Source organism: Chionomys nivalis, chromosome 16 (assembly GCF_950005125.1).
Source record: "Chionomys nivalis chromosome 16, mChiNiv1.1, whole genome shotgun sequence".
NCBI classification, from domain to species: Eukaryota; Metazoa; Chordata; class Mammalia; order Rodentia; family Cricetidae; genus Chionomys; species Chionomys nivalis.
This window is the reverse complement of record NC_080101.1, coordinates 47,791,655-47,807,132: the sequence shown is the minus strand read 5'-3', so window position 1 is coordinate 47,807,132 and position 15,478 is coordinate 47,791,655. Positions and strand designations below refer to the sequence as shown.

At 42.5% G+C, this 15,478-nt stretch overlaps 1 protein-coding gene across 13 annotated transcripts in view; it reads right to left on the bottom strand.

The window, feature by feature from the left end:
- Cspp1 (centrosome and spindle pole associated protein 1) overlaps positions 1–14,681 on the bottom strand; it is a 99,088-nt gene extending 84,407 nt beyond the window's left edge. For 4 of the 13 annotated variants that reach the window (XM_057790302.1, XM_057790309.1, XM_057790304.1 and 1 more), the window contains exons 1-3: positions 14,569–14,678; positions 6,270–6,378; positions 3,490–3,589 (exon numbers count right to left, since the gene is read on the bottom strand). In XM_057790302.1, the coding sequence (XP_057646285.1) occupies positions 3,490–3,589; positions 6,270–6,368 (199 nt within the window). In that variant the 5' untranslated portion in view covers positions 6,369–6,378; positions 14,569–14,678. Of the gene's footprint in view, positions 1–3,489; positions 3,590–6,269; positions 6,379–13,833; positions 13,926–14,568 lie in introns of those variants that run through there. The other 9 variants (XM_057790303.1, XM_057790311.1, XM_057790312.1 and 6 more) reach the window with 5 other exon arrangements.
- Between the last annotated feature and the right edge of the window lie 797 nt (positions 14,682–15,478).

Below are 15,478 nucleotides of genomic sequence, written 5' to 3'. Positions count from 1 at the left end.
ACATCAATCCTGTTCCTGCCTCTCTCAGCCAATAAACAAGATAAACTGGAGCTGGCTCGTTTTATGTCAATCTGACCCAAGTTAAAGTCATCTGAGGGGTGGAGACCACAGTTGAAAAGAATGCCTCCATAAGATCAGGCCTGTAGAGCATTTTCTTAATTAATGGGGAGGGCACAGCCCACTGTGGTAGGGCTACCCTGGGCTAGTTGTCCTGCGTTCTACAAGAAAGGAGGCGGAGCAAGCCAGTAAGCAGTCCTCCCTGCATCAGCTCCTGCCTCCACGTTCTTGATCTGTTTGAGTTCCTGCCTTAGCTTCCCTCAATGGACTGTGATTCATGATATGTAAGCCAAATAAACCCTTTCCTCCCCAAGTGCTTTTGGTCATTGTATTTTATAACGGCAATAGTAACCCTAGCCAAGACAAAGTTGTATAGCATTCATCAGTATTCAGTGTAAATCAATATAGTTATTTTAGTTGAAAAATCTTAAAAGGTTTATATTAAATTAAGCTCTATATTCCCAAGAGAACTGAATAAGAACACTCATTCATTCATTCAAAATTATCTTTTCCAAGCAAAGAACATGCCAAGCATTGTGCCAGCTAGCAGAAACACAGTGCCACAGCAGAAATGTCCACCCCAACCCAACAGTGAAAGCTAAAATTAGACCAGGAAATGAGAAACCACTGAAGAGTCTGACACATAGATTAATAGATTAATATATCAGATTCGTTCCTGGAAGAGATACCAAACAGCATCAGAGACATCAGAGAGCTGCACAAAAGAAAGAGAACACTGGGAGGTTAGCACACCACTCAGAGAGGAAGCCTGCGGGCAAGAGTACCAGCGGGATAGAGAAACGTAAACTCACTTGACATCAGGAATTTTAGTCTATTAAAAGCCACTGCACCTTCCTAATTATCTGATGTAACAAGCAAAGGAAAGCGGAAGTCAAGAACGAGGAAGCAGCTTGCGAAGATGGCAAGAATCAAAAACCTTGAGAGGTCATGATATCCACACGGAAGCATCCAGTAGGAAGCAAAATGTTCATAAAAGTAGTGGGGTGGAAATAAGATTCAGAAGAAACTGAGATTTGAGTACAGATTTTCAAATCAGATTTATACTGTCTGAAAAGAAAAAAGGTCTATGAGTGGATGCGGTCACTCGGGAAGTTATGAAGCAAAAGGAACAGCCTCAGTCAGAACTCCAAGTCACTCCAATTTGAGGACAGACAGAGGCTGCAGAATACTATGTTTTAGAATATTACTCATACGTAAGAGCATAGAATAACTCCCTTGCAGAAGACATAAAACACAAGATAACATTATTATTTATGGCCCAGTTACATATCAATTGTCCTTTCATACATAATTAAATACTGTCCATAACATCCCTGGGAGACAATGTCCACACTGTAAGGAAAAACCAAGCATGCCACATCACAAAGCATGACGGCCCAATCAGTCAAGCTGTAAGCCCAGAATTTCAGTGATTTTGCCTGACTATAAGGACTTAGTATCTAAAATAATCTACTATTAATTTTTTAATTATTCCTTAGAATTTTAATTTATACAAATTTTAAATGAGAAAATAATCCAACTTATTTTATATTTATATCTTTATTGTATGAATGTTTTGCCTGTATATGTGTCTGTTCACTATGTGTGTGCCTGGTACCAGAGGACATAAGCAGAGGGCAACAGATCTCTGAAACAGGTCTTACAGGCAGGCAGCTATAAGTCACTAAATGGGTGCTGGGAATTGACCCTGAGTCCTCTGCAAGAGCAACCAATGCTCTTAACCACTGAGATATCTCTCCAGTCCCCAATATTATCCAACTTACTTCATAAAGAAACTAATGAGTTTAGAGATTAAGAAAATTTACTAAAACATAATAGCTCATGTCCTTAAAGTTGCATATTAGCTAATAATTTGCAAGAATCAAACTTACCTATATCTGATACTGATAATACAGCAATCACTTTAAGTTGTTTATTAAAAAGCCCTTTAACTACCCCGTCTCTTAGCTATGCTCCCTTCCTATCCAGTGACATACTAAAAGCAGGCAGTAACAGACTACACTGTGACCACGAACCAGACCAGTGAAAACGGGCTGAACCAATGAACTTACCATATAACTTGCTTTTGTGGACACACTTCAACCACCATCAATGAATCACAGAAGATACATATTGTTGACAATATTCTTGTGTTTTAAAATTAAAATTTATCAACAAGCTAATATTTTTTTAAAAGTTTCCAAATACTTCATACTAAGACTTAATTTTAAAAATAAGTATGGCTGGAGCTGGAGAGATGGCTCAGGGGTTAAGAGCATTGCCTGCTCTTCCAAAGGTCCTGAGTTCAACTCCCAGCAACCACATGGTGGCTCACAACCATCTGTGCCATCTTCTGGCCTGCAGCCATACACACAGACAGAATATTGTTTACATAATTAATAAATAAATAAATAAATAAATAAATAAATAAATAAATAAATAGTATGGCTGAAGTACTAACTTTATAGTTCCAATCTGGTCATCAACAATAGAAGAATGGTCTTTGGGCCACGGAGCTTGCCATGTAAGCATGAGGCCCTGAGTTCAATCCCTAACAGCTATGTAGAAAACTGGGTGTGGTGCTTGCTTGGAATCCAAAAAGAAATAAGCGGAATCCAATCTCTGGAGCATGGCCAGCAAGCACAGTCTAATTGTCAAGCTCAGTTCCCGGACAGGGAGCCTGTCTCAAAAAGTGGGTCTCTCAGCCTGGTGGTAGTAGCGCACACCTTTAATCCAGCACTCAGGAGGCAGAGGCAGGCAGATCTCTGTGAGTTCGAGGCCATCATGGTCTATATAAGAGCTAGTTGCAGGCTCCAAAGTTACACACAGAAACCCTGTCTCAAAAAAAAAAAAAAAAGTGGTTCTGTCCTGAGAACCCCACCCAAGAATAGCCCCTCTGGTCTCCATGTGAACATGTACCCACAAACATACATACATACATACATACACACACACACAAAAAAGTGATCCTGAGTAACTTTTCATATACCATATACTTCCTTGATTCTTTCTTATTAAAATTATTTGTATATGTATGTGCATACCACCATGTGGACCTTGGTGGCAAGCATCTTTACCAGGTGAGTCATCTTGCCAGATACTGCAAATCTGAAACAAAGCGAGTCTACCATTTTTAATCAAAAAGCAGACTCTCTCATGTACACACAAAACACACTCAAAACTTTTTTAAATTTTGTTACTAATTTTCAGTATGTCACACATTTTCTAATATTATTTCCATCAATCACAACCAGACAGTATCAATGAAATGGGTACAAAGTTCTCCAAGTTACATTTCATATGTAGTCTGTATTGCCACGTGTAAAATCCCAAAATAAAGGTCCAAAGACATCTTTCTGTCCTGAAGAAACCTCTTTCACCATGCCCTGCTAAGGATATCTTAAAATCAGTTCCGCACACAGAGTACCATACCTAAGGATCCCTTGGGCTGCTGGCTGTTTGGTGGTATGTTCTCCTTAGCCATAGAGATTAATAGTTTACTGTTTTCAGAGAGTTTCTCTGCCGCCTTTCCCTGAAAAAGACATGATATTTACAAATCAAAGGGGGATACCACAAAATGTACAATTTATCTCAATACTCAATGTACCAAATAACTTAGAAAAAAATACACAGCAGAGAGACTGAAGTTTGACAAATTAATCAAAATTATTTACATACTGTAATAACTGTTCTGATACTTAACTCATTATCTGAGAAATAGGAGTCTCTATGAAATGCCAGGGACTGTGCCAACACGAGAAGCATAAGAGCAGAAACAAAATTGAAAGCTCCTGTTATAGAGTTTAGTGTCCACTGCTGGGGGCACGAAAGAAGTAATACTTAGTTAGAGCACATGATGTGTAAAGAGTGGGGTAGGTAAAGTGCGCTCTCTGCCAGACTGAGGACCGGAGTCTGGATCCCAACACCCATGTGGAAGCCAGGCCCAGCAGCATGTCTATAACGTGTCTGGGGGATCAGAGACACACACAGATATCTTGAAGTTCATTAGCCAGGCAGCACAGCAAATTCTAGAAACTCCAGGTTGAGTGAGGGGGTCCCCATCTCAAAAAGGAAGGTGGCAGCAACCGAGGAAGACTTCCTTCCACAATCAGGCTCCCTTCCACACACGCTCAAACCTACTTGCACACATGGGTATATCCACAAGAACATATTCATATCCCCTTCTCTGACAGGGAGGGTCTATGAAGACAAATGACAGAGCAGGATTAAAGACCCAGAAATGCCAAGGGAAGGACTCTAGGGCCTCAACAAGCAGTGACTCTTGACCTCGCACATAAAAATCTTTTAATAAAGCTGTAAAATGCTCAAACATGCAAACTCACTCTCAGTATCAAATAACTATGAACATACCATGCCACTAGGTGAGGGTACCAACCTGAATCCATCCCTCTGTCTACCTGAACAAAATATTTAACTCCTTTTTAGTTTTGTTTTGTTTACATCTAAAACAAAATGGCCCTACTTGATAAAGATATTACAACTAGATGAAGTGCACACTACACACACCAGCTCCTGACGTAACCACTTGCACACAGCAGACTGTTTGGAAGGAAACAACCACTGACAGTGCTTAAAAGAACAAGCACCTAGTGTCTACCAACTCTAGCATCTCGGTCTCATTAACTTCCCAATGCCTCAGTTTTCCTACCTGAAAAATTATAGTTAAGAGATTTTATCTCAAACAGAACATTTCAATATGCCCTTTTAAAGCTATGACATAATCTATATTTACCCCTCATATGTTGATTTATGTAAATAAAATATATGACGAGAATATCATGATTAACATCTTAGATTATCTCTATGTGGAACAGATGCTAAACCACAGAGACACTGGGAAACAGGTAAGCCAGAAATGACTTGAACGAGCCATTTTATAGAGACATATGGTACAGCAGGTGTCTTGCTACCACCCTCTAAGTCCTGAGGGATAGCACCCGTCTGCCTCTGTGCAGAGTTCCCAGAGCCAGGATGGCTCCTAGCACAATCTTAGTATTTGCAAAACGAATAAATCACTCATGTCAGAATAAAAAACAATTTAAGAAAACTTTCCAGACATTTCTCTTCAGAAACAACTGCTAACATACATGTTTTAAAAAGCAAATAGTACTGTGGTGAGATATTTGTATGCTGTGTGAAGATATATTGCTATGATTGGCGTACTAAAAAGCTCAACAGCCAATAGTTAGGCAGGAGGAATAGGCAGGATTTTCGGGGAGAGAACTCCTTCAGCCAATAGCCTTTAAGATATCGACCCACTTTGGGCATGGTCCTGTGTACTATAAATGCAGATGAAAAGCGTAAGCAGACCTCCTGGGTGGTTCTGGCTCTTTCAGAGTGTGCTACCACCAAGTAACTTGCAGCATACCACATGAGGAGAAGACACCAGGAGATACGGAGAGGAAACAGAAGGTACATGATCAAAAAGAGGTAATGTCATGTGACAGAATGTAGATTAATATAAATGTAATTTCAATGTAATATAAACATAATTTAAGTTATAAGAGTTAATTATGAACAATCCTAAGCTACTGGCCAAGCTTTCATAATTAACAATAAATAATAATAATTATTTGGGATAATTATTTGGTTGGCAGGACAGAAAAGATTCATTATATAGTACAAGATAAATTACCCCAATAAATTTACTAATATGTATTTTAAAACCTTTTTTTAATCATGAAATACTCTTTCACATAAAAATCTGAGAACTTGCTTTTACACCTGTTCTGCTTAACCTCTGTTTGGTCCTTCTGACTCCCAATCATCTTGGTAAAACACATAATCAAGCATTAGAACTCCAACAAAAGAGAATATCATGGGATATGAAATCCCACCAAAAATGCACTCAAAATCTCTCAATTCACGTCTAGAGTCTGACTCTCCAAAGCAGAACAAGGGCATACTAATCAAACTAAGTATGAGACGGAAGAGTCTCACTGCTGGAATCTTCAGAGACAGTCTCAGTGAAACGTGCTTGGTTGGTTTTTTTCATGTTGGTTGGGGTGGGGGTGGTTGTGTTTGTTTGTTTGGGACGTAGGTCTCACTATTTACCTCTGACTGGCCTAGAATTCTTGCTGTACAGAACTCACAGCAATCCACCTGCCTCGACCTCCCAAGTGCTGGGATTAAAGGCATGCACCACCACACCCAATTTAATAGACACGTTGGGAGACTACCACTAATCTTGCCTTCATCTCCATGTAAGGCGGGTCTCTTTCCAGCTGTGCTCTGTCTCTGGCCACTTTCGCTTTCTGCTCTTCAAGAAATTCATCCAAGCTATCTGTCATTTTGTAGATTCTGAAAAAAAAAGAAGTCTTCAGTGAGCACAACTATATCGTAGTGTTAAGTAGAGTATTAAGACAGCATCTTAATCCACATGGAGTATTTCATCTCAGTCACACTGGGAACTTCAACCTGGAACATGAACATAAATACCATATGTCTGTCTAGCTCTTCCTCTCCAATTTCCCAGAAAAGGTGACAACACAGGTTAAAGTACAGAAAAAGAAAGGCAGTCAATAGACCCATGCATGAAAACTTCACAATGAAAAACATTTGATACAATTATAAGCTGAAGAAATTATTAACAGAAGAAATCAACAGCCATTACCATAATCCATATTCACACAATCAAAAACAAAAAGGAAATAAGAACTTAAATCTTTAAAACACTTTCCCCCGAAAAACTGCTTCCTAACTATTTTAAATTAATTTTGAGTCGGGCAGTAATAGGGCACGCCTTTAATCCCAGCACTAGGGAGGCAGAAGCAGGTGGATCTCTGTGAGTTCGAGGCCAGCCTGGTCTACAGAGCTAGTTCCAGGACAGGCTCCAAAACTACAGAGAAACCCTGTCTCGAAAAACCAACAAGAAGAAAAGAAAATTTAATTAAAATCTTTGGGTCATTTTAAAAAAGACATGAACATGGAAAGAGAACTATCTGGAAAAAGGAACTGGGTAGGTGGGGGGGAAGAGAATAATGGAGGAGTAAATGTGACCAAGATACATTTCTGGGCACAGTGACACATGCCTTCAATCCCAGTACTAGGAAGCAGAGGCATACATAGCAAGTTCCAGAACACCCAGAAACCTTGTCTCAAAATATAAATTTTAAAATAACAGACATCTGCAAAAATGTTCTATTTAAAATAGTGTTATGTATAGTTAATTTATTAATAAGGAACAATATTATTGCCTTTATTTGATACACTAAAACTGACTAGCTTTGCTTGCCCTAAAACAATGATTTCTCAGATAGTAAGGGCACACACATGCAGAAAATAGCCATAGGACAGCATTGCCTTATTCAAACAGTAAAAGCAACACGCCCCAGGCATAGCCCTAACATGGCGAAGAGACTGCTAGAAAAGGCAATCATGAGGAAGGCTGGGAGTGACAGGATACAATCCTAGCACTTGGGAGGCAGAGGCAAGTGTTCATTCATCCAGACAGCCTGTTCTGCACTCTCAGTTCCAGGCCAGCCAAGGCTACATGGTGAGGCTTGCCCAATCCCCCCAAAAAGCAACAACAACAAAAAGACCAAAAGAGGCATGAAGCAGGAGATCCTGTGGGTAACCTAACCCAGTCTCTGTGATGAGACAAGAAGCGCAGGTCCCTGAGGTGCTACAGAGCTCCGTATCTTACTGCAGTTAAAGTGTCCCTGCATGCTGCTTCCCTGGTGCTTAACCGTGAGTATAAGCCTTGTTCTGAGACGCCAGTCTCTGTGCAACTCTCCTGACAGAATAAGAACCCACAGGGTCAGTGCCCCTCTGCAGCCCCTCCTCCCCCGAACCCAGAAATGGCTGGGGCTCTAATGAACTCGCAACAGCTGTGGTTTCCTGCAGAAGACCTGTATGCCTCTGTGTAGAGTAGTCACAACTTTCTGAAAAGATCACTTTCTTCACTGAAGCTAATTTTGTTTTTCTTAAGAAAGGGTCTTTCTGTTCTTACAGGTCTTTCTGGCCTGACTGGCCAGAAATTCGCTTCATAGTCAGGCTGGTCTTAACTTACAGAGAGCCACCTATCTGTGCCGCCAGAGTGCTGAGATTAAAGGTGTGCACAACTATACTGAACAAAAACTACAATGTTTCAAACATATATTTTTTCCTAAAACCTCATCAAATTTAATGAGTAGCAAAATATGTAACAAGAAAGATCTACTGATCACTAAAGATAGGAGACATGAAGAGCACAGAGAACCCTGGAAACACAAATCTGAGCAATCTGTCTGGTTTGGGAAAGTTTAAATTCCCAAAGACAGCTAGAACTTCAAGACTCAAATTTAAAGACATGAACCACATAAAGATACTTAAAGAGTTAAGTATTTTGCCCAGATACACTGGAACACACCTGCAATCCAGCTCCTCCCTACTCAAGACTGAGGCAGAAAGCTGGCAAATTTAAAGTGAGCTTAAGGACTTAGTAAGACTCACTCAAAATTTTGGTTTTAGAGCCGGGCAGTGGTGGCGCACGCCTTTAATCCCAGCACTTGGGAGGCAGAGGCAGGCGAATCTCTGTGAGTTCGAGACCAGCCTGGTCTACAAGAGCTAGTTCCAGGACAGGCTCCAAAAACCACAGAGAAACCCTGTCTCGAAAAACCAAAAAAAAAAAAAAAAAATTTTTGGTTTTGGATTTGTTTTGGCTTGGGAGGGGTGTTTTTGTTTTTGAGAGAGGGTCAAACTGTGTAGCCCTAATTGGCCTGAAACCTGCTTTGTAGACCAGGCTATCCTTGAACTCACAGAGATCCATCAGCCTCTGCAAAATTTTTAAAAATAGGGCTAGGCATGATGACACACACCTTTAATCCCAGTCCTCAGAAGCCGGGTGGATCTCTGTGAGTCCAGTTCCAGCCTGGTTTACATGCCAAGTTCCAGTACAGCCAGAGATATAGAATGAGGCCCTGTCTTATAAACTACACAAAAATTAAAAAGTAATAGCGATGGGAATATAACTCAGTGGTAGGACAGTTGCTAGCTTTTACAAGACTCTGCGCTCAATCCCCAATATATGCCATCAAAAAAGAAAAAATTAACTATTGTAAGATTCTAGGACAATCTACAGTAAATGAACGCAGGTAGGGGACAACCCACAAGCAAATGCTGGGCAATGTTACCTGGATGAACGGGAAGACCTGAAGAGAGATCAGCATGAGGACTAACTCCTTACAGTAATTAGCACCATTGTTACAAGCTCTGAAATTCACTTTAAGTAACAGTAACCACAACAAAATACACATTAACCAACGACCTTTTTCCTCTTGCCAAAGATTATCAGGAATACTCCTGAAGTCAAACAAGCTAGATGAGACACTTACTACATCACTGGTGTATGGATGCACCAAACACACACCAACGGCAACCCCTGAGCTTCTTATTAAGAGGGTATTAGAAAAGAATTCTATGACTGGACCTTGACTTGGGAGACTTAGGAGAGGGTATAAGAAAACAGAGCTTTGCCATGGAGGAGTGGGGAAAGTCTATGATAGGACGTCTGATGAATCTTTACTATAGCAGGAGATTAAAATGTAACTGGTAAAGAAGCCACAGTCCTGGGGATCTGTTTCCAAACAGAATGGTGAGCTCTTATGCCCAGAAAGATGATGTTATCTGATGCTGATATTCTGTACAATAATTTATTAACAACAGAATGTCATAGTGAGCCCCAAAGCAGTTCCTGGCACCCCAAAGGCCTAAACAATAAAACACCTGTAGCTGTCATGTCTGCTTTTCTCATTATTCCTAAAAATGTGCAGCAATTTATGGAAGACCATTTCAGTCACAAAATTGTGCACAAATTATTTAGTGGATAATGGGGGCTGAGTTGGTGGGCAAGACCTATATACAAAACACTGTAAGAATGTTTATAATTTAAGAATTAAATTCCACCCCCTAAATCAGGTCAAAGAAAGCAATAGGATTCCACGATGTCCAGACACTATATAGAATGTACTCCACAATGTCCAGACACTATATAGAACGTACTCCACAATGTCCAGACACTATCTAGAACGTACTCCACAATGTCCAGACACTATATAGAACGTACTCCACAATGTCCAGACACTATATAGAACGTACTCCACAATGTCCAGACACTATATAGAACGTACTCCACAATGTCCAGACACTATATAGAATGTACTTCACAATGTCCAGACACTATATAGAATGTACTCCACAATGTCCAGACACTATATAGAATGTACTCCACAATGTCCAGACACTATATAGAATGTACTCCACAATGTCCAGACACTATGTAGAATGTACTCCACAATGTCCAGACACTATGTAGAATGTACTTCACAATGTCCAGACACTATATAGAATGTACTCCACAATGTCCAAACACTATGTAGAATGTACTCCACAATGTCCAGACACTATATAGAATGTACTTCACAATGTCCAGACACTATATAGAATGTACTTCACAATGTCCAGACACTATATAGAATGCACAATTACGTTTTTCATGGCATTATTATCAGGTGCTTTCCCTTAGTAGCTACAAACAGAGTATGTAGTTTTCAGGAAAATAGTTCTGCTAAAAGACCTGGACTAGAAACCCATTGTTCATCATTTACGATTTTGGTTAATACAAGCTATGTTCTTTAAGCTATGTCTAGGATTCCTCATTTATAAAATGGAAGTGCTAACTACTACAGAGTTATGAAGAAAAACTTATGCATCACACATGTAACAGGGAATCTGATACTTGTCACCGTAGCGGTCAATTTACTGTCACTCTATTTCCATAGGCTTCACATACTTACACATTCACCTTTCAAAAGGCACAGCTCACAAAAAGAGCAAGTACTGAGCATGCCTAAGATTCAGAATCCACTTCCAAAATAACAAAAAAAAAAGACCTACTTTAACCTCCCCTACAAAAAAAGTAAAAGAGCCAGGCGGTGGTGGCGCACACCTTTAATCCCAGCACTCAGCAGTCGGGTCTCTGTGAGCTCAAGGTCAGACTGGTCCACAAGAGCTAGTTCCAGGACAGGCTCCAAAGCTACAGAGAAACCCTGTCTCGAAAACCAAAAAAAGAAAAGAAAAGAAAAATCAAGAGAAAGAGAAAAAAGGGGTAAGGGAGGGAGGGAAAGCCTCTAGATTTAAAGTATAGTGAGTTTTAAATCATTAGTTACCAATTCTTGGTTATCATAATCCAAGTCAACATAAGGGAACATGTTCTCTATCCTTCTCTCTCCCAAGTAGGACAGAGCACATATTCTCCCCAATGTGGGAGCATGAGAGACGGAACGTGACTTCTGTGTGAACCAGTGTGCTATTCTAGACTGCAAGAGATGCTACATTTGTGGGGAAGGTGGGTAAAATAAAACATGATCCTTGCCCTAATATTTAGACCATATCCCCTGCCACAATGACATTTTAGTCAGTCTGGGATTTGGGGAGCAAATATGAGATAATTTTAAAGAATTCAGTAAAAATGTCAACAATTTAAATATCTCTGGAACATTCATCAACTATATATGGAGTTCCAGGATAGCCTAAACATATCATATAGCAAGACACTGTCCCCCGCAAAAAATAGCATTATTATTGCTGTTGATATTGGGTTTGGTGTGTATGTCTATTACTGGGTTGGGGTTGTAGCTTGGATAGCAGATCACTGCCTAGCAGGTATGAGACCCTAGATTCCATCCCCAACACCTTGGGGGGGGGGCTGGTTTTTGTTTGATATGGTGGCTCATACTTTTATAACCCCAGTAATTAGTAGGGTGAAGTGTCAACAACAGCTTAAGCTATATAGTGAGATCCTATCTCAAAAATATCATAACCAAAAAATATTAAAACTATAGGAGGCAGTGGCCTGCATAAAATGACTCTACAGCAAGAGAAAAGGACTAGGGACAAACCCTCAGGGAGAAATAGGGCAGGGAGCTGTAGCAGACAAAGGGAAAGATGAAGCTTCTCATTAACCCACCTAGAAGGGCTTTCTATCCAGAAAGGGTCTCAGTCTTTTCCTCCTTGGCAGATGACATTCTCATGAACTGACTACAGATACATCCAGACTGACAAATCACTCCAAGTTTTTCTAAAAAGTATATGCTATATATTGCTGAAGGAAGAGCACAAGGCTGGAGAGCAGGACACAAAGTTGGGTGTGAATAAATACATGAAAGCATTTAAAGCTTGAGCAACTATTATCAAAACATTAACAGTAGTGGCAGGCAGACAGGAAGTAGCTTTGGCTATGCTGAATTGCTAATACACTTGGTCCAACTGTACTGATATTTTGTTTGTGCTTTAACAAATAAAGCTTGTCTGAAGATCAGAGGGCAGAGCTAAGCCACTAGAGTTCAGGCAGTACTAGGAAAGTGGAGACAGGAAGGGATATGGCTGAGTGGAGAGAGGAATCTAAGGCGGGAGGAGACAGGAGCTCAGACACAGTCTGAGCATTATAGTCTGGGGTTTGGTGGAGACATTTGCAGTCCAACGATGCAGTCTGAGGTGCAGCCTAAAGCAGTCAGGGGAGACAGTCTGAGAACAGGATCACCCCTTCCGTCTGAGCATTGGTAGATGTAAAAGGTCTCTCTAGTGGCTGGCTGCACCGCTTCTCTGATCTCTCAGCTTTCACCCCCTGATATCTGGCTCTGGGATTTTTATTATTAAGAATAATTAGAATTTGCGCTTCTACTACTCAGGAGGCACATCACAGTACATTCAAAATATTTAAAAGATAGTGTGGAGGGCTGGTGAGATGGCGGCTCACAACCAAACTGAGAGTGTGAAATTTGTAATAGTTAAGTCAAGCTTTTCTGAAAACCACATGGGGGGGGGTCCTGCAAGCATCCTTGCGCGATTGCCTTATCTAAACCTATCTGCTCCCTTCCCAGATCATCCTTGAGCAGGAGATCCAAAAGATCTCCTCCATGGGAGTATGTCAGCAGATACTCAACACCAGAAAGTTCACAGAAAAATAAGAAAAAAAAATTTACTCGGGGTTTGTTTTTGCTTATTAATACGAGAAGCCATCTTTCATATAAAATTCAGCTTCTCAGGAGAACTGGCTTTCTATAGAGCCTTACATTGTGGAAGGAGAGAGAACTAACTCAAAGTTTGTCCTCTAACCTCCACAGGCACGTCGAGGCCTGCCCTCCCCCCGCCCCCCACCCCACAAAACAAAACGTATTTCTTAAACCACTCAAATTCCAAATAAAAATACTAAAATCAAGCGAGAGACGGTTCTAGCGTATCAAGCAACCACAGTGAGGAAGAAAAAAAAAACAGCAGATTTCATAGAGATATGGAGATTAAGTTTGACTAGCAAAGTAAAAACATTAACCAGCCCCCGAGGTGCAAGCACTCAGTGAGGCTTAGCGCAGCCGCGGCGCGCCTGCCGGGGAGAAGGCGCGGGAGAGCCAGCACTGTCTCCGGGCGTCGCGGGTAGCCGGTGCCTCGGAAAGCGTCAACGCGTTGTCAGGCAACCGGCTCTCAACCACCCAGGCAGCAGCAGGTCGGGCGGCCACCCGGGAGTCTGCGGCGCGTGTGCAGGGCACCGCCCCCAGCCTGGCAGCCGCCAGCCGTGCACCTGGGACCGCGCCGGGCCACCGCCTCGCGCCCCGCGCCCGCCGACCTCGACCCGTACCCTGCCCCTCCACACCGCCCCCGCGACACCCCGCAGCTCCCCGGCTCCGCCCGGCAGGCTCGAGCCCCCGCCCAATCGTGGCGACCGGGGCCCGGGCACGTACACACCCCGCGGCCTCCCACACTCGCCGCCCACGGACTTACTCCCACCGACGCGGAGGGAGCCCAAGCCGCTGCCACAGCCGGTGTCCGCGACCCCCGGCGCGGACCAGATAACCGGTGGCCAGCTCCGGCTCCGCCTCCCGGGCCCAGCCCCCCGCCCGCCCTCCCTCCACCAACCGCCAGGCGCGGCCCCGCCCCTGCGGGCAGCTGGCGGAGGCCGCGCGGCCGAGGGCGCCCCCTGCAGTCCCGGAGGCCACGGTGCACACGCTACAGTGCCGGGGGAGGAGGGGAGTGGGAGCCAGAGTGAGATCCGTGTGACGTGGCCGCTGCTCCTGCCCCGGGAGAGTCTCCACAGTTGTCACGAGGAGTGTGGCAGGGACAGGAAGACTGGCATTCTTCTCACAGGCATTACCCCCAGCCCACCAGTCTGGTCAACTCTGTCATGGGCTTTTATTACTATTTCAACAAGTTATTCTGTGTCCGTTCTGAGTGCCTGTGCTACCTACCACTGGATGTCTAGCTTCTCAGGGAAAGGGGACTAATGATACTAATGTATTCTAGCGTCCCTAGTGTGCCCTAATTTATACTCTAAGGAGGTACGATTTTATTGTGGGGAGGGGGGACGGCTCAAATTCTTTATCCTGCAGCCTCCACCTCCCAAGTACTGTGATTTCTAGAGTGGAGCAACATCCTAATTGGTTTGTGTGATCCTTGCTTTGTTTTCTTTGCCCCTCCTCCGTGACTTTTTAGAACAGGTTTCCTGTAGCGAAGACTAACCTCAAATTGCTATGTATGGAAGGCTTTCCTTGAACTCATCCCTCCAGCCTCCACTTCCCAGCTGCTGGGATTACAGGCAGGTGCAACCACGCTCGGCTTTAGACGGTGATTAAAAACCAATTTTCTCCAACGGTTGAAGCCAATGTCAAAACCAACAGCTGCGGTGAAGAGTTTAACGATCCTGCTTTTGTCTTTAACCAACTCGTCTGCCGCGAACCTACATTAGAAGAAGCTACAACACAAAACTTGCTGAGCAAAACAAAACATTCAGGTGAAGCGATTCTAGGAAGAAGCAGTTACTGTCAAGAGTTAACGGAGGGCATCTCTGAGCTGTAATTTTTAACGAGTAGTGTGTGCTCTACAGCAGAAATGTCAGGAAGTGCATTAAAGCAACGCTTAACAACGAATTATATTACTAAGCCAAGGGAAAAGGACTAATAGAATGAAAAGCTGGGTGGGGGGAGATGACGCTGGAGACGCCTGTAGGAGCTGTGTTCGAAAAGCTATGATTTTTTTCTAAGCAAAAAAAATAAAATATTAAAGAAAACACAAATTTCATGCACGCCTTTAACTTACAGTCCTGTGAATATTGGGGGATAGGAATGGGGGAACCTAGAAACACTGACTGGAACAGGTTTCACTTTCACTGCGGGAAGAAACAGCTGAGATTCATTCTGCACTGAGAAAACGACTTTCCAGCAGGGATGATAATCTTCAAAGAGTACTAAGGCAGCCATAGCTCCTAACACTTTTATAAATGTCCCCCTTATAAACACGTCAGAAAGATAACCTTAGCAACTTCCTCGCAACAGTAGCGAAAACACAAATCGAAATACCAACCACGAGCCCGTGAGGTTTTTCCACTACGCGAAGGATTATCTTTAAAATTATTGTCACGGTTGCCTTCCCC